Source organism: Podarcis vaucheri, assembly GCF_965113315.1.
Source record: "Podarcis vaucheri genome assembly, chromosome: 13".
In the NCBI taxonomy this organism is placed as follows: Eukaryota; Metazoa; Chordata; class Lepidosauria; order Squamata; family Lacertidae; genus Podarcis; species Podarcis vaucheri.
Genome location: NC_138751.1, coordinates 33,668,402 through 33,687,651, shown reverse-complemented (window position 1 = coordinate 33,687,651; position 19,250 = coordinate 33,668,402). Strand labels below are relative to the sequence as shown.

General features: G+C 44.9%; 1 protein-coding gene and 1 long non-coding RNA gene across 4 annotated transcripts in view; one reads left to right on the top strand and one right to left on the bottom strand.

Moving 5' to 3' along the window:
- The window catches only part of LOC309517882, a 255,439-nt gene that overhangs the window by 77,139 nt on the left and 159,050 nt on the right, over positions 1–19,250 (top strand). The gene's annotated exons all lie outside the window — the stretch shown is intronic.
- The window catches only part of TBKBP1 (TBK1 binding protein 1), a 65,537-nt gene that overhangs the window by 27,889 nt on the left and 18,398 nt on the right, over positions 1–19,250 (bottom strand). For all 3 annotated transcript variants that reach the window (XR_014213256.1, XM_082197280.1, XM_082197281.1), the window contains exons 5-7: positions 17,148–17,289; positions 12,519–12,715; positions 9,920–9,981 (exon numbers count right to left, since the gene is read on the bottom strand). Coding sequence is in view for 2 of the 3 variants with exons in the window: in XM_082197280.1 (XP_082053406.1) it covers positions 9,920–9,981; positions 12,519–12,715; positions 17,148–17,289 (401 nt within the window). In the remaining variant the exon portion in view is untranslated. The remainder of the gene's footprint in view (positions 1–9,919; positions 9,982–12,518; positions 12,716–17,147; positions 17,290–19,250) is intronic.

The window sequence follows — 19,250 nt, the reverse complement described above, 5'->3', positions numbered from 1 at the left end:
GTACATGTGAAAAGGATCTAGGAGTCTTGGTTGACCACAAACTTGACATGAGCCAACAGTGTGACGCGGCAGCTAAAAAAGCCAATGCAATTCTGGGCTGCATCAATAGGAGTATAGCATCTAGATCAAGGGAAGTAATAGTGCCACTGTATTCTGCTCTGGTCAGACCACACCTGGAGTACTGTGTCCAGTTCTGGGCACCACAGTTCAAGAAGGACACTGACAAACTGGAACGTGTCCAGAGGAGGGCAACCAAAATGGTCAAAGGCCTGGAAACGATGCCTTATGAGGAACGGCTAAGGGAGCTGGGCATGTTTAGCCTGGAGAAGAGGAGGTTAAGGGGTGATATGATAGCCATGTTCAAATATATAAAAGGATGTCACATAGAGGAGGGAGAAAGGTTGTTTTCTGCTGCTCCGGAGAAGCGGACACGGAGCAATGGATCCAAACTACAAGAAAGAAGATTCCACCTAAACATTAGGAAGAACTTCCTGACAGTAAGAGCTGTTCGACAGTGGAATTTGCTGCCAAGGAGTGTGGTGGAGTCTCCTACTTTGGAGGTCTTTAAGCAGAGGCTTGACAACCATATGTCAGGAGTGCTCTGATGGTGTTTCCTGCTTGGCAGGGGGTTGGACTCGATGGCCCTTGTGGTCTCTTCCAACTCTATGATTCTATGATTCTTCTTCTTCTTCTTCTTCTTCTTCTTCTTCTTCTTCTTCTTCTTCTTCTTCTAAGCTAAATGGGCCCATGGGTGCGACTCAGCACAGGACAGCTTCCTCTGCTCCTAGTTTGGCTGCACCTTTTAGGGTAAGTCCTCACAAGCTAGCTGACGATAAAAATGTTAAAAGCAAAGCAAGCGCATGATAAAAACACAATCAGATTCCACCCCCCAGAGATGCAAAAGAGAGAGGAATTGTGACTCACTTAGGCTTCCTGGAAAAGGGCAAAGCTGCTCAAAGAATCTTCTGGCATAAGATATATTGTTTTTTTCCCTTATCTTTTCTGGATATGATCATGCAAGAGTTCTGGCTTAAATTTTTGTAAGGCCCTTTCTCTTTTTAAACCTACTGCTACTCACCCCAAATCCTTGGGATGCTATAGATTAAAAATTGAATAAACAAACTGCCACTCACTTTTTTGACTATGCTTAGATGCCCCTGCTGAGTTCCTGCTGTGAGCCTGAGCCGCCTCGTGCCAGGGTGGGAGGCCAGTTTGCCCCCACCCACCCTTACAACTCTAGTGCGTGAAAAAGCTATGTGGGCACTTTGGCAAAAGCTGGCACAGCTAGCATGACCCAAGAGTGAATTTCAGGTATGTGGGATAAGCCTCTCCCTCCCACCGTCCCTCTCCACTTGGAGCTTTCATTTTCAAATCAGAGAGAAATGAAAGGAAAGGAAGGGGGGGGGGAGATAACGAACGAATGAGAACGTGATTAAAAACCTACAGTTCCCTCCGCCTTTCTGTGGCTAAGGTTTTGGGGAGAAGTGACTAGTTCAGGAAGTTTAAAAGACCAAAGGGGGAAAAAAAAAAAACCTTTTAGAATTAAATTGTGCGCTCCGTATTGCCAAGCAATGGAAAAGCAGAGTTTACAAAAAACGGAACTGCATTTACAAGAAAGGCAATTACAAGAAAGCTGCAAGCGCTGGTTGCTCCTTCCTCTCAAGGACTGGCACTGCTGCCAATCTTACGATGCCTACATGAACTAAATAACGTGACGCTGTGGAGACATGCCCTGTGCATTTGCCCACGTCAAATTATGGGCAAATATGAGCTCATCTATGTGACCAAGAGTCCAGCGCTCCAGCCTCACATACCCCGTCCTTACTTTTTTCTTTACTTGTGTTGTTGTGGTTAATGCCAGGTTGAGAGGGGGGAACCTCTGAAATAACGATGCAATTGTCAGAAGTATAAATTGGATGGAGGCATGGTTATATGGATGGATGGAGATGAAAGACAAGTTTTGGAAGGAACGCAACTAAGTACTAAGCAGCTGCCCGACTTGCACATTTGGAAATGAAAGGAAAGACCACAACTGTGCCCTGGAGGCCATTTGTAATAGGATGAACCGAAGAAAAGTTAACCGCAGCAGCTGCATGCTTCAGGAGCTGCAGTGCCTGAACCAAGAGGCAGGCAGGTGGAAGAGACAGCAAAGTTTGCATGAAAATGGGCATTTGGAACACAGAGTTATAAATAGGAAGCCAGAATAAAGTACACAGAGGTCAAAACAGCATATTTGGCTTGTCGATATTGGGACCTCCCTAGCGGCCTCCCTCCAGTACTGAAGGCGTCATCAACTTCAGGGAGACTGATAGCAGACGTTGCCCAGGCCCGGCCCTACCATTTGGCAAAGTGGGTCTACCTCGTCAGGCGGCAGGTACTCAGGGGCAGAACTGGAATTCCCTGGCTGTTCCCCGTGGCATGGAAAACATATTCTGGGGCCATGTTCTGTTGATCCACTGCCTCAAAAGCAACCCTCTTCCTATTGGACTTGCTAGTGTTGTACGGTCAAACGCAGCTCTAGATAGACCACTGGGTTCCCATTTTTTATATGTACCAAATTGATGGATCCAGTTCTTACAGCAATACAAAATTCAGCAAGTGACCTCATTTCCCCTAAGTTGCACACACACACACACACACACACACACATACACACACACACAACCCCACAGCTGTCTTCTTTGTGCAAATCTCCATTAAGTCAATGGATCTCCAAACGGATTGCTCTTTCCTTTATTGTGAAAACAGAAACAAAGGGGAACAGAGCCCTCTAGCTCCTCTCTGCCATCTGCACTCCAACACTTCCACATTAGCCCCTCCACACGGTGTCATTCTCTATCTGTCCACAGCTCAGCTTTGCCTACTTGAGTTCTGCCCTGCCCCCTGCCCCCCCCCCACAATGTGGCACATTTGATCTGGTTTTATGAGAAGCCATTGTCTTCTCTCCGTTTGCACGGCACACACAGTTGTCAAGGATCCTCTCGCACCTTGCGAGCGATCTGGACAAGGCCCAACCTGATGTGCCGGCAATCGATAAAAGCAAACAAATAAAATGAAAACCCAGACACAAAACATGAAATGCAACTAGGCTCAAGCCAAGGATGACAGGAAGATCTGTTGGGGGTTTTTCAGGTTCAAAGGGGGGAAGGAGGAAGAGACAATACCTATAACGATGTCAAATTCTCCCAGTACAGTGGTACCTCGGGTTACAGGTGCTTCAGGCTACAGACTCCGCTAACCCAGAAATAGTACCTCAGGTTAAGAACTTTGTTTCAGGATGAGAGCAGAAATCGTGCTCTGGTGGCGCGGCGGCAGCAGGAGGCCCCATTAGCTAAAGTGGTGCTTCAGGTTAAGAACAGTTTCAGGTTAAGAACGGACCTTCAGAACAAATTAAGTTCTTAACCCGAGGTACCACTGTATAAGTTAGGGAATCAGCTACTGAGCTGAACTTAAAACTGCGCAAACTGAAAGCTGTCCTAAGAATGCTAAAAGTGATCCTGTGGTTCTCTCAGTGATCCAGGGGATCAGAAGCTCTGAATTCTCCCGTCGTGTGGCATGTGGCAGTTTCCAGGGAAAGGACTTTCACACTTTTGATGCCCCCAATGTAGAAAGCCTTCCTTAGGAAGGCTCATCCAGCACCTACACTCATGTCATTTCAGAAGCAGGGAAAGACCTGTTATTTTATCAGGCCTTTCCATCTAAACTGCTTTTATCTTTATGGGTTTTTGGTTTTGTTTTGTATTTATGTCTTGGAAGATGACACTTTATGTTTGGTCAATGTTTTTACATTTTTCAATAAAGCTTGCCCCCCCCCCCCAAAGTTTTCAGATCCATGTTCTTACACTGCTCTTTTAAGATCCTGCTGCTTTGATTCTGTAGTTTTTAATGCTTTCTATTGAAATTTTAATTTAATTTTGTAAACTGCCCTGGGGATTTCTCCACCAATCAGTGAAGGAGCAGCTGCTCACTCGAGCGCTTACTTCCCTCTTCCCTCCTCATTCTTTTTCCTTTTGTATCTTGCACAGGAGGCAACTCCTAGGGGCCGAGGGGCCTTTGGGCCCCTCGATAAAATATTTGAGGGGGCCAGACCCCACCAAAGTTGATGGGCATTGCCATTTGAATAGTGTGTGTGCAGCACATTAAGCGATCAATTATGTGGGGTGGGACCTACCTAGCCCCCCCCCCAATATTTTATTCAAGTTGGCACCTCTGGTATCTTGTATCCAGATTGCGAACGTGCAGGCAGGGACCAGCTCAGCTTTTGCATTCATGTATGATGCATGGGAATTTTGAGGTGCTTTATAAGCGTTAAGCGACAACAACAATAAATTCCTGTGACAAAATTAATTGCAACTGATCTGCTGTGCGGTTTCAGGTGCTCACCAGGGGCACAAATAAAAGAACAGGGGGAAATAATGAAGACCTCGAACAAATGTTCTGCTCAGCTTCTTCTATAAACACACAGGGGAAAGGGGAAGTGGGCAAGCATTGTTTGGTCTGTGCACTTGCCAGGTCTCTGAGATATTTGTCAGTCAAAAGCACCTCTTCCCTGAAAAGTAGAATCTTTCACAGTTCATGGTGAAATGGGGCGTATACAAATTTATCGGTATGCACTTGCTGCCTGCCGTGTCCTCCCAGTTTTCCTTCACAAGCTAAACCAAGAATTTGGAAAGAACTGAGATTTCATTCAGGTGCCTTACAAAACAGCATTTGGGCTGTTTCGAAACAGCATCTGTACAGTGGTACCTCAGGTTAGGTACTTAATTCGTTCCGGAGGTCTGTACATAACCTGAAACTGTTCTTAACCTGAAGCACCACTTTAGCTAATGGGGCCTCCTGCTGCTGCTGCACTGCCGGAGCATGATTTCTGTTCTCATCCTGAAGCAAAGTTCTTAACCTGAAGCACTAATTTTGGGTTAGTGGAGTCTGTAACCTGAAGCGTATGTAACCTGAAGCGTATGTAACCTGAGGTACCACTGTAATGGAAGAAATGACATCCTGCAAAACCAGAACAGCAGTTTGCAGTGAGGCAAAGTTGAAGACTTCTTATGCTGTTTTAGACTGCCTCAGGTTTAATTAGAAGGCCCCATCCTTTTTTGAAGAAGGTTGTGGTAGTTGCCTCAAAATTATTCTAGCAAAGCACCAAAACATCTGAGAATTCACTGCCTATTCTGGAGCAGTTAAAACGAATTAAGATACTGCAGAGTAGGGAGAAACTGCAGAATGAAGAGGCTGCTGGATGATCCAAACTTTTTTCATCTTGTAAATAAAGATTTCCCATCAGTTATATTAATGCTTTAGTCACTGGAGAAGTTCAACAAATAATTGGGGATGGGGAGGGAGAAAAGAGATCAATGCAAGGGAGATGAGGTTATGCCAGACACCAATGGTCTTATCAAGGCTGTTAAACATGCATGCCATGTGCTGGAAGTCCCCCGTACAAATCTTTTTTCAACAGCGAACTGGGTGACAAATTGTTCTCTCGGCTTCATTTTGCTCCTTGTTCCTGGCGCCCTCCCCCGCAAACAGAATAAACCTAATTAAGAACATAAGAATAGCTGCTGCAGGATCAGGCCAAAGACCCGTCTAGTCCAGCATCCTATTCCTACAGTGGCCTACCAGATACCTATTGGAAGGCCGCAAGCCAGGACCCCAGCACAACGGCACTCTCCTCACTTGTAATCCCCGGTGACTGGCATTCACAGGCATCCCACCTTTGAATGTGGAGGCGGAACGTGGCCATTGTGACAAGTAGCCACTGACACAGCCTTATTCCCCAGGAATTTGTCTAATCCTCTTCTAAAGGTGATGGGCATCACTACCTCTTGTGGGAGTGGATTCCATAGATACCAAGGCAGCTGTGCAAATTCTGCCTCGCCTCAGACGACTGTACCGAGCTAAGAGCGCAAGTGAAGCACTTTCAGCATTTACCCAAAACAACCGGCTAATTATATGCACTCTTCTTACATTTATTAGATGTGGAATTTGACGCAGGCAAGGTAAGAGGGCCAGTATGAACAGAGGGCACCAGTGTCTTCCCAACACCATCCCTTTCCCTTGCTCCCTCTTCTTCCTCCTTGCCCCTCGGGTCCTTTTTCACTATGTTCTTATGGCCTTCCCAGTGCCGGATTTACGTATAAGCTAAACAAGCTATAGCTTAGGGCCCCACTCTCTTGGGGGCCCCCCAAAAAAAATTAAAGGAAAAAAAACCTGGATGTACATTTCCAAAATATAAGATAAAAAACATACAGCAACAGTGGCAAATGGCTTTAGATACCTATTAGTTCCATAAATTACCATATAGCATATATTCAACACAAAAAACAGCAACAATTTGTTGTTGACAAAGGACAGCTGGACATATAAAGGGCCCCATTACCTTCAGTAGGTTGGGGCAGGGGTCAGCAAACTTTTTCAGCAGGGGCCCGGTCCACTGTCCCTCAGACCTTGTGGGGGGCGGACTATATGGGGGGGGGGAAATGAACAAATTCCTATGCCCCACAAATAACCCAGAGATGCATTTTAAATAAAAGGACACATTCTACTCATGTAAAAACATGCTGATTCCCGGACCGGCCATGGGCCGGATTCCCTGGGCCTTAGTTTGCCTACCCAAGGAGTTAGGGCCTCATCAAACCTAAATCCAGCCCTGGGCCTTCCCATCATCTCTCTCTCTCTCTCTCTCTCTCTCTCTCTCTCTCTCTCTCTCTCTCTGAGTCCTTGCCCTCTCACATCATTATAATAAGGCCACCCTCATTACCACTCTGCAGCAAACAAAACTGCCACTCTAGCTTTCTTGCCACATCTCTTTACACTCGGTTCTTTTTCTGAGGAGAGGAAGAGAGAAGAAGTGCACTGAAAAAATGGACCCCCAACCTCCTCTCTCAAGGCACATCTTGTTAGTGATTTGCCGGGGGTAGAGTTCGAGGTAAAAGCTACTGGGATATGCTCTTGAGCTGCTATGTTGAGGGGGGACAGAGTCACAAATTTGAAACAGCAAGCTCAAAAACAGTGTTACCAGCCCATTAATGCTCCTGTTAATATGCTGGATGTCACAAATGCTAAGGCACCAAGGGAACCTTAGGAGGGAGATGAACCGCAACCTGCTGCTGCGAGACCCAGTAAAGGGAAATGACCGGAAGAGCGGAGAATAAAAAATGATTCTTAGCCACCAGACAATAGTCTTGGCTGGATTTCAGCTGAGTCAGGACGGTGACTAAGCAGTTCTTGTTTTACAGAGGAGGTGATCAGTGGAAGCAATACACTTACTGTTTATTCAGAACCATGGTCCCCTCTCTCCTTCTGTGCCTCCTTGCAGAGTTCAAACAGATCTATGGCTCAGAGGCCTCTTTTCTCACTCAGCACAAATAAAGAGCGGAGGTAGGTGTCACATCGGCTCCCTTTGACACATTTTTAATTCACACTTCACACCCCCTTTCTGCAACCCCTCTCCCCCTCCTCCTCCCTCAAACCTCAATTAATTAAAAAGAACATGCAAATCGAAATGCCAGATTTTTTGTTTTTTTCAAGAAAGCAAAAGCCAAAACCCTCACATCTCCCCAAACCTCTTCCACCACCAAACGTTTGCCATAGGAGCTGCTAAAATGTATACTTAATTTAAAAAACACGGGCTCTTCTGCCCTCTATATGGGTTTCCATTTTGCTTGGTTCTCTAGCCACAAAAGGGAGGATCTAATACCAGGGGGTGGGGGGCATTATTTCCAACAATATTGCAACTTGTCCAGATTTCCAGAGGGATTGCCCTGTGTTAGTCTGTGCACACATTGCCACGTGTTCTGTCTCCAGCACAATCTCACCAGTGACGCCCAGTGCCCCATTCAACAGAGAGAGAGGGATAATAATAATAATAATAATTTATTATTTATACCCCGCCCATCTGGCTGAGGTTCCCCAGCCACTCTGGGGGGCTCCCAACAGAATATTAAAAACACAATAAAACATCGAACATTAAAAACTTTCCTAAACAAGGTTGCCTTCAGATGTCTTCTAAAAGTCAGATAGTTGTTTATTCCCTTGACATCTGATGGGAGGGAGTTCCACAGGGCGGGTGCCACTGCCGAGAAGGCCCTCTGCCTGGTTCCCTGTAGCCTCACTTCTCACAGTGAGGGAACTGCCAGAAGGCCCTCGGAGCCGGACCCTCAGAGGGAAGGCCCCCAATAGAGGAGGAATGGTTTCCCATCTTTTGCATCAAGAAAAGTAAGGCACATCACCATATAAAGAGAGCCTCCCCCGTTAGACCATTAAATCCAGAGACTATGGCCTGGGGAGCCATCATTTTACATCCTCATTCCCTCCCTGCTGCCCTCCCCCCCAATAACCAGCCTTCATCTGTGACCACTGCCATACACAAAAAAAATATTATGTATTAATTTATTCTCAGCCATCTTGGAGACTTACTGTCAGGCAGAAAGATAGGATAAAAACTTTCTAAATATATACATGCTAGGGGTTACGCCACTGCTTGCCAACACCCTTCCTCTCCCTTTATACGTCGCCAAAACAACAACAACCCTCGGATCTCGCTATACATCCCTTGTCCCACCTGGGCCACTTGCCTGTCCACACCTCCATTCTTTGGATCTCTCCCCCTCCCCTGGATGGCCCAGCAGCTTGCCAAACTATAGTTCACAGTGCCACCTGCCTGTGGCCAAGTGAACTGTAGCATGATGACATCCTTATGATTTTATATACCGTCTTGTTGTTGGGATCCATCTGGCTTGAGAGACAATGGAGTGCACCTCTGGGGGTTAAGTCACCCCACTGCATTAGCAGCACCAAAGTGACTGCCCCTGGGCTGCCCAGACAATAAGACTCCCTTCTTGGCCTCACTGATCTACCCCAAAGGAAAGCAGAGCAATATGTTTGGCACCTGCTTGGCTGCCTGAGTTGCTGGAAGGAGGCGTACAAGGCGCCATCCAACCGACTTAGGGACTCCACTCTGGATTTCTGTAGGCCTTACTTAGCCTTTTTTGCTCCCAAATATATCCCACAAAGCAGTGGGAGGTTTAGGATTAGAGTTTTCCTTCTTCCTAGATGGGCTACCTTCCCAGTTTGATGAGCCCCATCTACCCCTCACTTCCCATTACAGCAAGTGCAGAAATCACCTTCCAGACCATTGGACCCACTATTGATCTCATCCACTCAATACGCCGGAGCCTGTCTTCGCATGCAGTGGAAGCCCCACCTCAACAAGGGCTTGAGACCCATTGGCTACCCTCACCTGGTTTAGCCAGTCAGTCAAAGCCGTTTCCTGGGCTGTGGCTGCTGTCACATGCTGACAGCCTCTAGAAGCCACAAGGGACAGCTAAGTGCAGGGTGAGGACCAATAGACAATATTTCTAATATACAATATTAGAAATATATATATTTAAGACACAGCTGGCTCCTTATTGAAAAGCTCTTGTGGCGAGGTGCAAGTAGGGCGGTCACTTATCCTTACTATCCCTGAAACAAAATATACCGCCAAAAAGATGACACAGTTTTGTGTAAAAATTGCATGAGCTAATTTATACGCATAGAAGCGCATTTGGCAATCATTACTGCCGTTTCAATTGAAATTCAATACATCTCTCCATAGTGGGAAGGACTATGGCCAGCTTTGTGGCTGCTCAGTTTGCTTTCCTGGTGCTAACTGTTGATGAGCAAGTTCAAGGCAGGTTAGCCGGGTCAGGTATTGGCTCCCAAGGTCCCAAGGCCTCGCTGACCTGACTTTCCATTGGGAAAGCGTCACAGAACAACTCGCAAAGCAAAACAAATTCAGTATTATTGAATGCACTGCTATTGTGACTGGAGTGTGTTGCTGCAGCATACAGCTGCAACAGAATAGGTGTCTGGAGGGGGCCCAAGGAATTCAACCCCACCAAACTTAAAACACCCATTGATATGAATTGACACTTACTGGTCATCTCCAACTTTCTTCACCCATGCCATGTCCCTCTCCGACTGACTTGTTGCAAGGTCCTAGGAAACATTAAGACAATCCCTGTTATAATAGGGTGGGAGAGCAGAAAGAAACAAGCGCAACCTCACACTTCCATAATAATAATCCAAACAGAGGGGCCCCTTGACTGGGAGATGTGTTCTGCAACTGGAATATATTAAGCAAAGTGTCTTTATTTGTTAAAAGTCATCTTAATCTGGCCTGTTCATCATAAGGCCCCAAAAAGCATCTCACAATAATAATGCAAAGACAAAACTGACTTAGATGGCGATTAAATAATTGCACTATAGGAAGTGTATAAAAGCAAGCAGAGCCAGAGTGTGGGTTTTCAGACTACACAAGCCAGTAGCCCAGTTAAATCATTCAGTAGCCCAGGGTTTCACAAAGCTGTTTTTGGACTACAACTCCTATCATCCTTAGCTTGGTGATCAGGGCTGATGGGAATTGTAGTCCGAAAATGGCCGGAGACCCCCGTTTGGGAAACCCTAGGTTACTGCATAATTTAACTGTCAGTAATCTTCTTCAGATTTTTAAAATCTAAATTTGTCCTTGGCCAGGGTGAAGCTATGGGCTTTCTGAATCCATACTCAGTCTGACTCCCCTCATATTACATACAGTGTTGGTTTCATCTCCCTTTCTCAACAATTTGCCTTGTTCTTGTCACAGCACACCACAGAAAGGTAAGCTTGTGGCTACCTTGAGAAAACTGCAAAGCCTACTAAACGGAAACAGCTGTACTTTTACCAGTCCACTTGTCTCGAATGAGTACTGTGCAATCAATCCAGAAACCATATATTATTTTAGCAACAGCAATAATTTTTATTAAATTTAACAACATCCTGCTTTCATGTTGACACACATATCTGTGCGAGTGGCAATATAAAACTGTCACTGATCTGTATTTCTGGACTCTGTAAAATGAAAGTCTATCTCTATTCCTATATAGATCATTGTTGTTATTGTTGTTTTGTAGTCAGGGCAACTGTTTTCATTCTTGAAACCCAAACCCTGCATTCTCAGCAATATGTACAAAATATACACCATATACTATGTTGCTGTGAACCGATCTTTATCACAAGCTAGCTGCCTATTAACTGAAAGGTGTTAAGGTAAGCTTCCGATGTCACAGGTCTCGCAGCCCACGACAAAACCACACCAGTGCTATGGACTGAGTCATCTGGTCTTGACGTTCCCACAGCACCATGGAATCTCTGGTCCTATGAGGGCTTGAAAAGTTCCCACAGAGATTTCACCCCTCACAAAGCCACCATCTCTGAGATTTTCCAGGAGCCCCAAACATCCAAAATATGTTTGGAAGCTGTGTACAGATCACACACTTAAAACATATTTCTCCCTAAAGAACCCCAGGAACTGTAGTTGATCCCTCAGAGCGACCATTGCCAGCATCCTTAACGCACTTCAGTTCCCAGGAGTCACTGAGGAGTGGAGGGAAATGTGCTTTAAACGTACGGTCTGTACACAAGCCTAGGCCTGTAGTATACATGCTCCCGAAGATTGTCTGTTAGGAATTACAAAGTGTGACTGGAAAATTCGGTGAATGGTCACAAAAATGAGACAGCGAAAAATATTCGAACATACATGCCTCACAGGCCTTCAAAGTAGGCCCCCTCTGATACAACACACCATTGACAACGTTCGTAGAACTGTTGGAAACTTCTGGAGAAGTCCTCTTTTCGTACTGCTTTCAGTTCCCTCGTCACAGCAGCTTGGACGTGTGAAATGTTGGAAAATCTGTGCCCTTTCGGTGCAGATTTCAGTTTTGGAAAAAGAAAGAAATCCGGTGGGGCCAGATCGGGAGAATATGGAGGGTGGGACAACTCAGTAACGATTTCATGCAGAATATGCAATTCTTCTGCCATCATTTGGACGGACAAACGCCGATTCCGCATCAATAACTCACGAACCCTGTCGACATTTGCCGCCATTCTGCTCGTCAACGGTCTGCCAGACTGAGGGTCATCCTCGATGGTTTGCCGTCCTTCACGGAAACGGTTAAACCACTCGCACACTGTCTTTCGAGTTACAGCTTCATCTCCGTACACAACTGTGACCGTTTCGTGGGTTTCCAATGCCGATTATATGTTCGAATATTTCTCGCTGTCCGATTTCCGGGACCGTTCGCCGAACTTTACGGTCACACCTTGCATGTATTTCAAAATACATTTTTGTTCCTCAGTTTGCCACAGTCTCCCATGTAAATAAGCAGTTCCAGAGTCGCGGAAGAAGAGGAGTTTGGATTTGATATCCCGCTTTATCGCTACACAAAGGAGTCTCAAAGCAGCTAATATTCTCCTTTCCCTTCCTGCCCCACAACAAACACTCTGTGAGGTGAGTGGGGCTGAGAGACCTCAGAGAAGTTTGACTGGCCCAAGGTCACCCAGCAGCTGCATGTGGAGGAGCAGGGAATCGAACCCGGTTCACCAGATTATGAGTCTACCGCTCTTAACCACTACACCACACTGGCAGAGGCCATTCTAGAATTTGCACCCTTTATATCTCCACCGCATCGCATTCTCCCAACCGGCTTTAAATTTACCTGAGCCCGTGTCTCTTGCAGCTGCTTCACCTCCGCCTGCAGCCTCTCGCACTCGGCCTTCAGCTGCTCTTCCCGGTGCTGCGAATTCTGGACTTCCTGCCTTGTCTCCTCCAGCTCCACTTCCAGCCTCTGCACCTCCAGCCCCTCCACCTGTTCGAGGCCCCTGGGGCTCTGCCAGTTCATCGAGCAATCCAGCACTAGGAAATACGAGAGGCAGACAAGGGTTGGGTGGGAGATGCGAGAGGAAATAAGTTAACGGGGAAAGTGTAGCAAAGGGGTGAGCAGGCTTCTAGGGCGAAGCTACCACAGTTTGGAAAGTTCTCAACGCAAGTAATAAGTAAAAACCCTATTATAGTGTGTGTACCCTGCTACTCTCTCGTACCTGCCTCTTCAGAAGCCCAGCTGAGCGGCCCCATCAAATGAACAGAAGTGGGCGACTGCTTTTTTTAGGAGTGGTACCCCAGTTATGGAGCTGTGTTCCTGGAAGGCCCTCCTAGTGCCATCTTTGTGCTCTTGCCAGGGTCAAGGGGAGACTTTTCTGTTCAGCTGGGGCTTTTAAAGAACTTAGGTCACCTGTATTGCTCCAGAATACCCAAAGGAGCATCTCCACCCCCATCGTTCAGCCTGGACACTGAGGTCCAGCTCCGAGGGCCTTCTGGCAGTTCCCTCCCTGTGGGGTGGCAGAGGGCCTTCTTGGTAGTAGCGCCCACCCTGTGGAAAGCCCTCCCATCAGATGTCAAGGAAATAATCAACTATTAGACTTTTATAAGACATCTGAAGGCAGCACTGTATTAGGGACATTTTTAATGTCTGATGTTTGGTTGCTTTGTTGTTGTTGTTGTTGTTGTTGTTGTTGTTATGGTACCTCGGGTTAAGAACTTAATTCGTTCTGGAAATCTGTTCTTAACCTGAAACTGTTCTTAACCTGAAGCACCACTTTAGCTAATGGGGCCTAGCGCTACCACCGCAGTACGATTTCTGTTCTCATCCTGAAGCAAAGTTCTTAACTCAAGGTAATATTTCTGGGTTGGTGGAGGCTGTAACCTGAAGCGTATGTAACCTGAAGCGTATGTAACCCAAAGTACCACTGTATTATTATTCTATTGGGAGCTGCCCAGAGTGACTGGGGAAACCCAGCCAGATGGGCAAGGTATAAATAAATTATTATTATTATTATTATTATTATTATTATTATATCTGCGTTTTAACTTTAGGGGGTGCAGTGAGGTTTGTCTTTGTTATATTTACATAGCTTTTGACTGGTTCATGTTTTATTTTGTATTTACCGGTAATTTGTCCCCCCCCCCCCGTTTTTTACTTTATTTTAGGACGCTCAGAGACATTATAGGGCAGCATACAAATAGTGCAAATGAATAAACAAACCTTAATGAAAGCCGCAGAGTCTCTAATTAATCTTAGTAACAAGAAATACAGGTAAAATCATTGTGTTATCTTTGCCCAATATTGTTACAATGAGGAAAAATGAGCTCGTTTCAATAATGGACGCCTGGCCTGTTCATTCTTTTAAAGAAATTGCTCCAAATGCGTATTCTGGGATTGGGGTGGTCTTGCACAGACTATTTTGTTTGTGTTTTTTTAAAAATAAAGCTATGCCATGCTGGGAAAAATGAGTCTGGCTTTGACTGTCCCCTGGAAAAAAACAAATTTGGTGTTTAAACTGTTCTGCAATGGCTATAAATCTTTTTTTCCCCTTCTAAGGCCAAGAGGTCTAAGCTTAGGTGAGTGATATTTTCACATTACTGCGAAGTGGTCAAACGAAGCTGCCACAAGCAGCCATTTCATTGACAATTCCTCACAGCTGGAGTTGCAGGAAGTCTTGAGCAACATTTTTTAAAAAAAATTTTGACACGTGTTAAAATGTTCTGTGGCACCATATTCTTGAAAAACATCTTCCATTAAAAACAGGCACTTGGCCATGAAGCTCACTGGGTAATGCTGTAGCTAGTCCCTGCTTCTCAGCTTAACCTACCGGTACCTCACAGGGTTGTTGTGAGAATTAGCTGAGGAGGTGAAGAACCATGTCCTTTCCCCCCCCCCCTTTCTCCTTCTGTGATGGAATTCCTATTTGGGGACTTCCCTGGCTTTTTTCTGGCCCATGTAGGACCAGTCTGGATAGTTAGCCTTGGTGAAGACTTGACGTTTTCATCCCCAAAAAAGTTTTTGATTTGAGTTTTCCATTGAAATGAAGCTGTATTTTAATGTTGTATTTTAACCTTGTTTTTAAGTTGTATTTAAATCAATTTGTTTTTATATCGGGTGTTAGCCGCCCTGAGCCTGGTCTTGGCTGGGGAGGGCGGGGTATAAATAAAATTTATTATTATTATTTGACCTTGAACTCCTTGGAGAAAAAGGTGGAATATAAATGCAATAAAAAATACATAATAATAATAGATACATAATAATATTCCTGGGAATTGGAATGGCTTATATCAACTTAAATGTTGATGTGCTGATTGTTATTGCATCTGCTGGAAGATGCGTCCTCCTCCTTCATTTCTTTCTCCTTCCTGTGTTTTTATTTCTTTGCTAATTTTTAAATTAATTTTTCTCTCTCTCTCACACACACACACAAACCACTACCTTGCAACCTTGGCCAACCGTGGGAAATTCATTTTAAAGCTCTACTGGGGGGGGGGGCTAAAGTTTATTCTGCAACCTTTTGAAAACGGACGCTATTTCATGTACTGTACGAAGAAAACAAGAATCACAGTGCCATCTACTGGGCAGAAACAAAGCCTGTGTCTCAAAACAAATAAATCCCACATTTACACACAGAGAGAGAGAATCGACAAAGTAGATTATGCCAGCCTGATTAATTAGGTTCTTGCCTCTGGGCGTAAATGCATTGACTGTTTTTCCAGGCCCCTGGAAATGTACCGCAGGACATTCTGGGACTAGCTAGTGCAGTCTGCAATTCATCCAGCCACTTATCCCTGATTAGAAATAGTTAATCAGTGGGAATCTAGTTTTCTTGTGTGTATTTACGCCTACAAACGGACAATCCTAGCACTTTGATCCAGGAAGGGAACTGCGTGCAAAACAATCATTGGTTCACACAATTCCCCTTCCACATTCATGGTAGTCTACCTTTCTTGAATATTTATTAATATTGACACTTTTCATTTATAAAGCACATTTTAAGAGTTCAAAACACTTAACGCATATTGTTTTGAAAGCAAAATCCTGTGTATGACTACTCAAAAGCAAGTTAAATGGGATTTACTTCCAGGTAGGCATGTACATGACTATTATTTACAGTATGAATCCTTGTATTCTTATTAAGACTCTTAGCTAAGCCAAGGAATATAAATTAATCAATTAAACCTGCGTCAATTTGCACAGGAGTGAAAATAGTCACCATGAGACAAAAAAGTGCACTTATGCCGTTTTTAGATGACGCAATGTGTAAGGGGCCAACGTACTGATCATTTATTTGGACAATTTTATATCCTGCCCTACTTACAAAAGGAACCCAAGGCAGCTAACAAACCAAAAAATAAAAAGGTCACCACACAGACATCATAATAATTCACAATACCTGGGGGCAGCAGTCAAAAAATTAAAATAACTTTAAAAATAAATTCAGCCAAAGACCTTTTTAAACAACCAGGATTTTACTAGCCTCCTAAAAACATCAAAGCAACAGGGCCTAGCAAACCTCAATTAACAAGAGCATTCTGGAGGTAGATTTGGGCCTCTGTAGTTAAGGGCACCCTGTGATCAGCAGAGGTCAATGGAGACCTACCAGGCCACATCCAAGTCAGCTCCTCAGTGTGAGCAACGCATTGGACCTGGTCTACCCTCCATCCAGAACTTGACCACTAGCTTGGCTTCATTCATGTCAACTGCCTCTGGTTCTCTTGAACTAGACCCCTGAACTGCGGCCGGCCTCCTTTTGTCTACGGCCTGATAGTCATAGATGAGCAAAATCATAGCAAGAACATTTCCATTCACACTGAGGGGAGAAAAGGAACCCCTGTTTTAAGATGATGCTTCCTATCTGAATGTTTGACAAATTGTTAACTGGCTGCCTGATTTCTTGGGGGCACCTGTTTATTCAATTTAAACGTTACTGAACTGATGAATCAAATTGACTGGTCAATTAAACCAGGGGTAGCCAACATCACAATGTCATTGGGACTACAACTCCCATCATCCTTGACCACTGATTATGGTGGCTGATGCCAATGGGAGGACTCTCAGGCCTTAGTAACTCTGAGACAAGCTGCAGTTGAGTGGTTCAGTTCTGACAAATGAAATTTAAAAGTCTACCCTGGAAATAAAACACCGCAACCTTAATTATGGCTGTTTATTACCCATTTTGCATATGAGCAGTTGCGGCTGAGGAACAATATTCAGCCTAAAGCATGCTGGTCAATTCATGGCTGAGGTGAAATCTGAATCCGAGACATCCCAAGTCCATGATTTTAGTAAGTAGACACACCACATCATCAGCCTTCCTTCAGAGTTAAATTTACAACCCTCCCTCCCAATTCATGCAATATAAGACACAAATGTCCTGTCAAATTTCAGAACTGGGAAGAGCACAGAGGTGACTACAAGGAATAGGGAATTGCCAGACTAGAATTATTATTTTTTAAAAATCACCGTGGCTCCCATGAAGCGACAGATACTGGACTTCTTGATTTTGCAGCTGAGAGTTGAGATTCTGGAACGAGCCGCCATCTCTCTGCCTCAGCTGTTGCTCTAAGCTTCGGATACGATTCAGATGTGTCTCAACAAGAGCTCTCTGTAGAGGAACAAGGCCGGAATGGAGAAAGAGAAAAAGAAGACAAAGACGACAAAGAAGAAGGCGGTGTCTTTAACTTTGGTGCACAGAAGTCTTGACAATGAGCTGCCACTAAGCCAACTGATGAAAAAGATTAGACAGCTCCCGGTTTTGAGGCCAATTTCCCATCCTCCTGGCTCTGAAATCTTCACACCCAATTCTGCTTTGATCGCCATCAGCTTCTCCTTCCTTTTGGCACCCTGAACCAACTAACTGGCTCTCCCACAGCTTAGCTGATCAGATCAAAGGGCGGGGGACCCTAATTCTTTTATCTTGCTATTCTACCTGCTTGCCTCCTCTGTCTCTTTCTTCTCTATTTATGCTGTTAAACAAGATTCACTTTTTGTTTTACCCTGACTCTAGTTCTCAAACCTCATTTTCCTATTATTATTCTTCTTGCTCACTTTTTAAAAGCAAGCTTCAATTTTCAATTTCCCCTCCCTATTCTGCCCTTTTGCCTTCTTAACCTGTAGTACTGTAGAGAGCCTTTTAAACTCTTTTAATACCTTCCTGGGTATTAGCCAAGAATGGCAAACATTGACTGGACTTCCTTATCCAGAGGCAGTTTGCCTTGATCAATACACGATAGGACAAATAAGCCGGGATGGCTACCTCACCTACTAATGAGCTTCCAGAAGTTAGATGATTGTGACCCAGGAAGGGAAACTGTTACGTCCTTTGCTAGAGTACTTTCACAAATAACAAATTGCCGTGAGGCTAAGGAAATTAGCTGTTTGTTTGTTTTTTGTGCTTGGAAGCAACACTAGCTAGAAGCTCAAGTACTGCATAAGGACCTACTTGCAGAAGCTGAAAATCTGTTTCAAAAACTTACTGTATTTTTCTGTCTATAAGACGCCCCCATGTATAAGACTCCCACTATTTTGGGGGCAACAACCAATCGCCAGTCCACCCTCGGCACTATCCGTGTATAAGACATCATTTTTTAGGGAAAAAACCTAGTCTTATACACAGAAAAATAGGGTATATGCCTTCTTTCAGGACAAATCTACTGCATAGCCTGTAGCTCGGTGGCAGAGCATCTGAACTGCATGCAGAAGGTCGCAGGTTCAATCCCCAGCTTCTCCAAGTAGAGCTGAAAGAGACTCCTGATCTGGTACCCTGCAGCACCACTGCCAGTGTATGTAAAAGGTAAAGGAACCCTGGATGGTTAAGTCCAGTCAAAGGCGACTATGGGGTTGCAGCGCTCTTCTCACTTTCAGGTTGAAGGGGCTGGCATTTGTCCACAGACAGCTTTCCGGGTCATGTGGCCAGCATGACTAAACCGCTTCTGGTGCAACGGGACACCGTGACGGAAACCAAAGCACATGGAAACGCCATTTACCTTCTCACCACAGCGGTACCTATTTATCTACTTGAACTGGTGTGCTTTTGAACTGCTAGGTTGGCAGGAGCTGGGACAGAGCAACGGGAACTCACTCTGTCACAGGGATTCAAACTGCTGACCTTCTGATCGGCAAGCCCAATAGGCTCCGTGGTTTAGTGGTAGGCAACTTATCTTCCTAAATTCCATGATCATTCCTGTCAAAAGACCATGCCTCTCCTAGAACTTCCCAGCAAACTCTGGCTGACTGTAAGTGGAGCATAAGAGGCGTGTCCAAATGGATGATTAATGTGACCCAAAGTCAACATTTTTATTTTTTCAGTCTTCTACCACTCCACTCTTAAGAATCATGGCGGATTGTTTTATGGGGAGAGGGAAAACACAAATTAAAAACTTATCATAAAATCAGGGAAAGCAAAAGCCTTTCTTACTGCCCAAGAAACCTGCCACCTGATGCCAGAACAGCTGAAATGAGAAAAAGTTCCTTCTGATCAGAAACTGAACTCCCCGGGTTGGACATCTTGCAGATTCTCCAAATCTTTGTTTCGAAACAGAAGTGTGCAGCAGCAGCAGCAGCAGC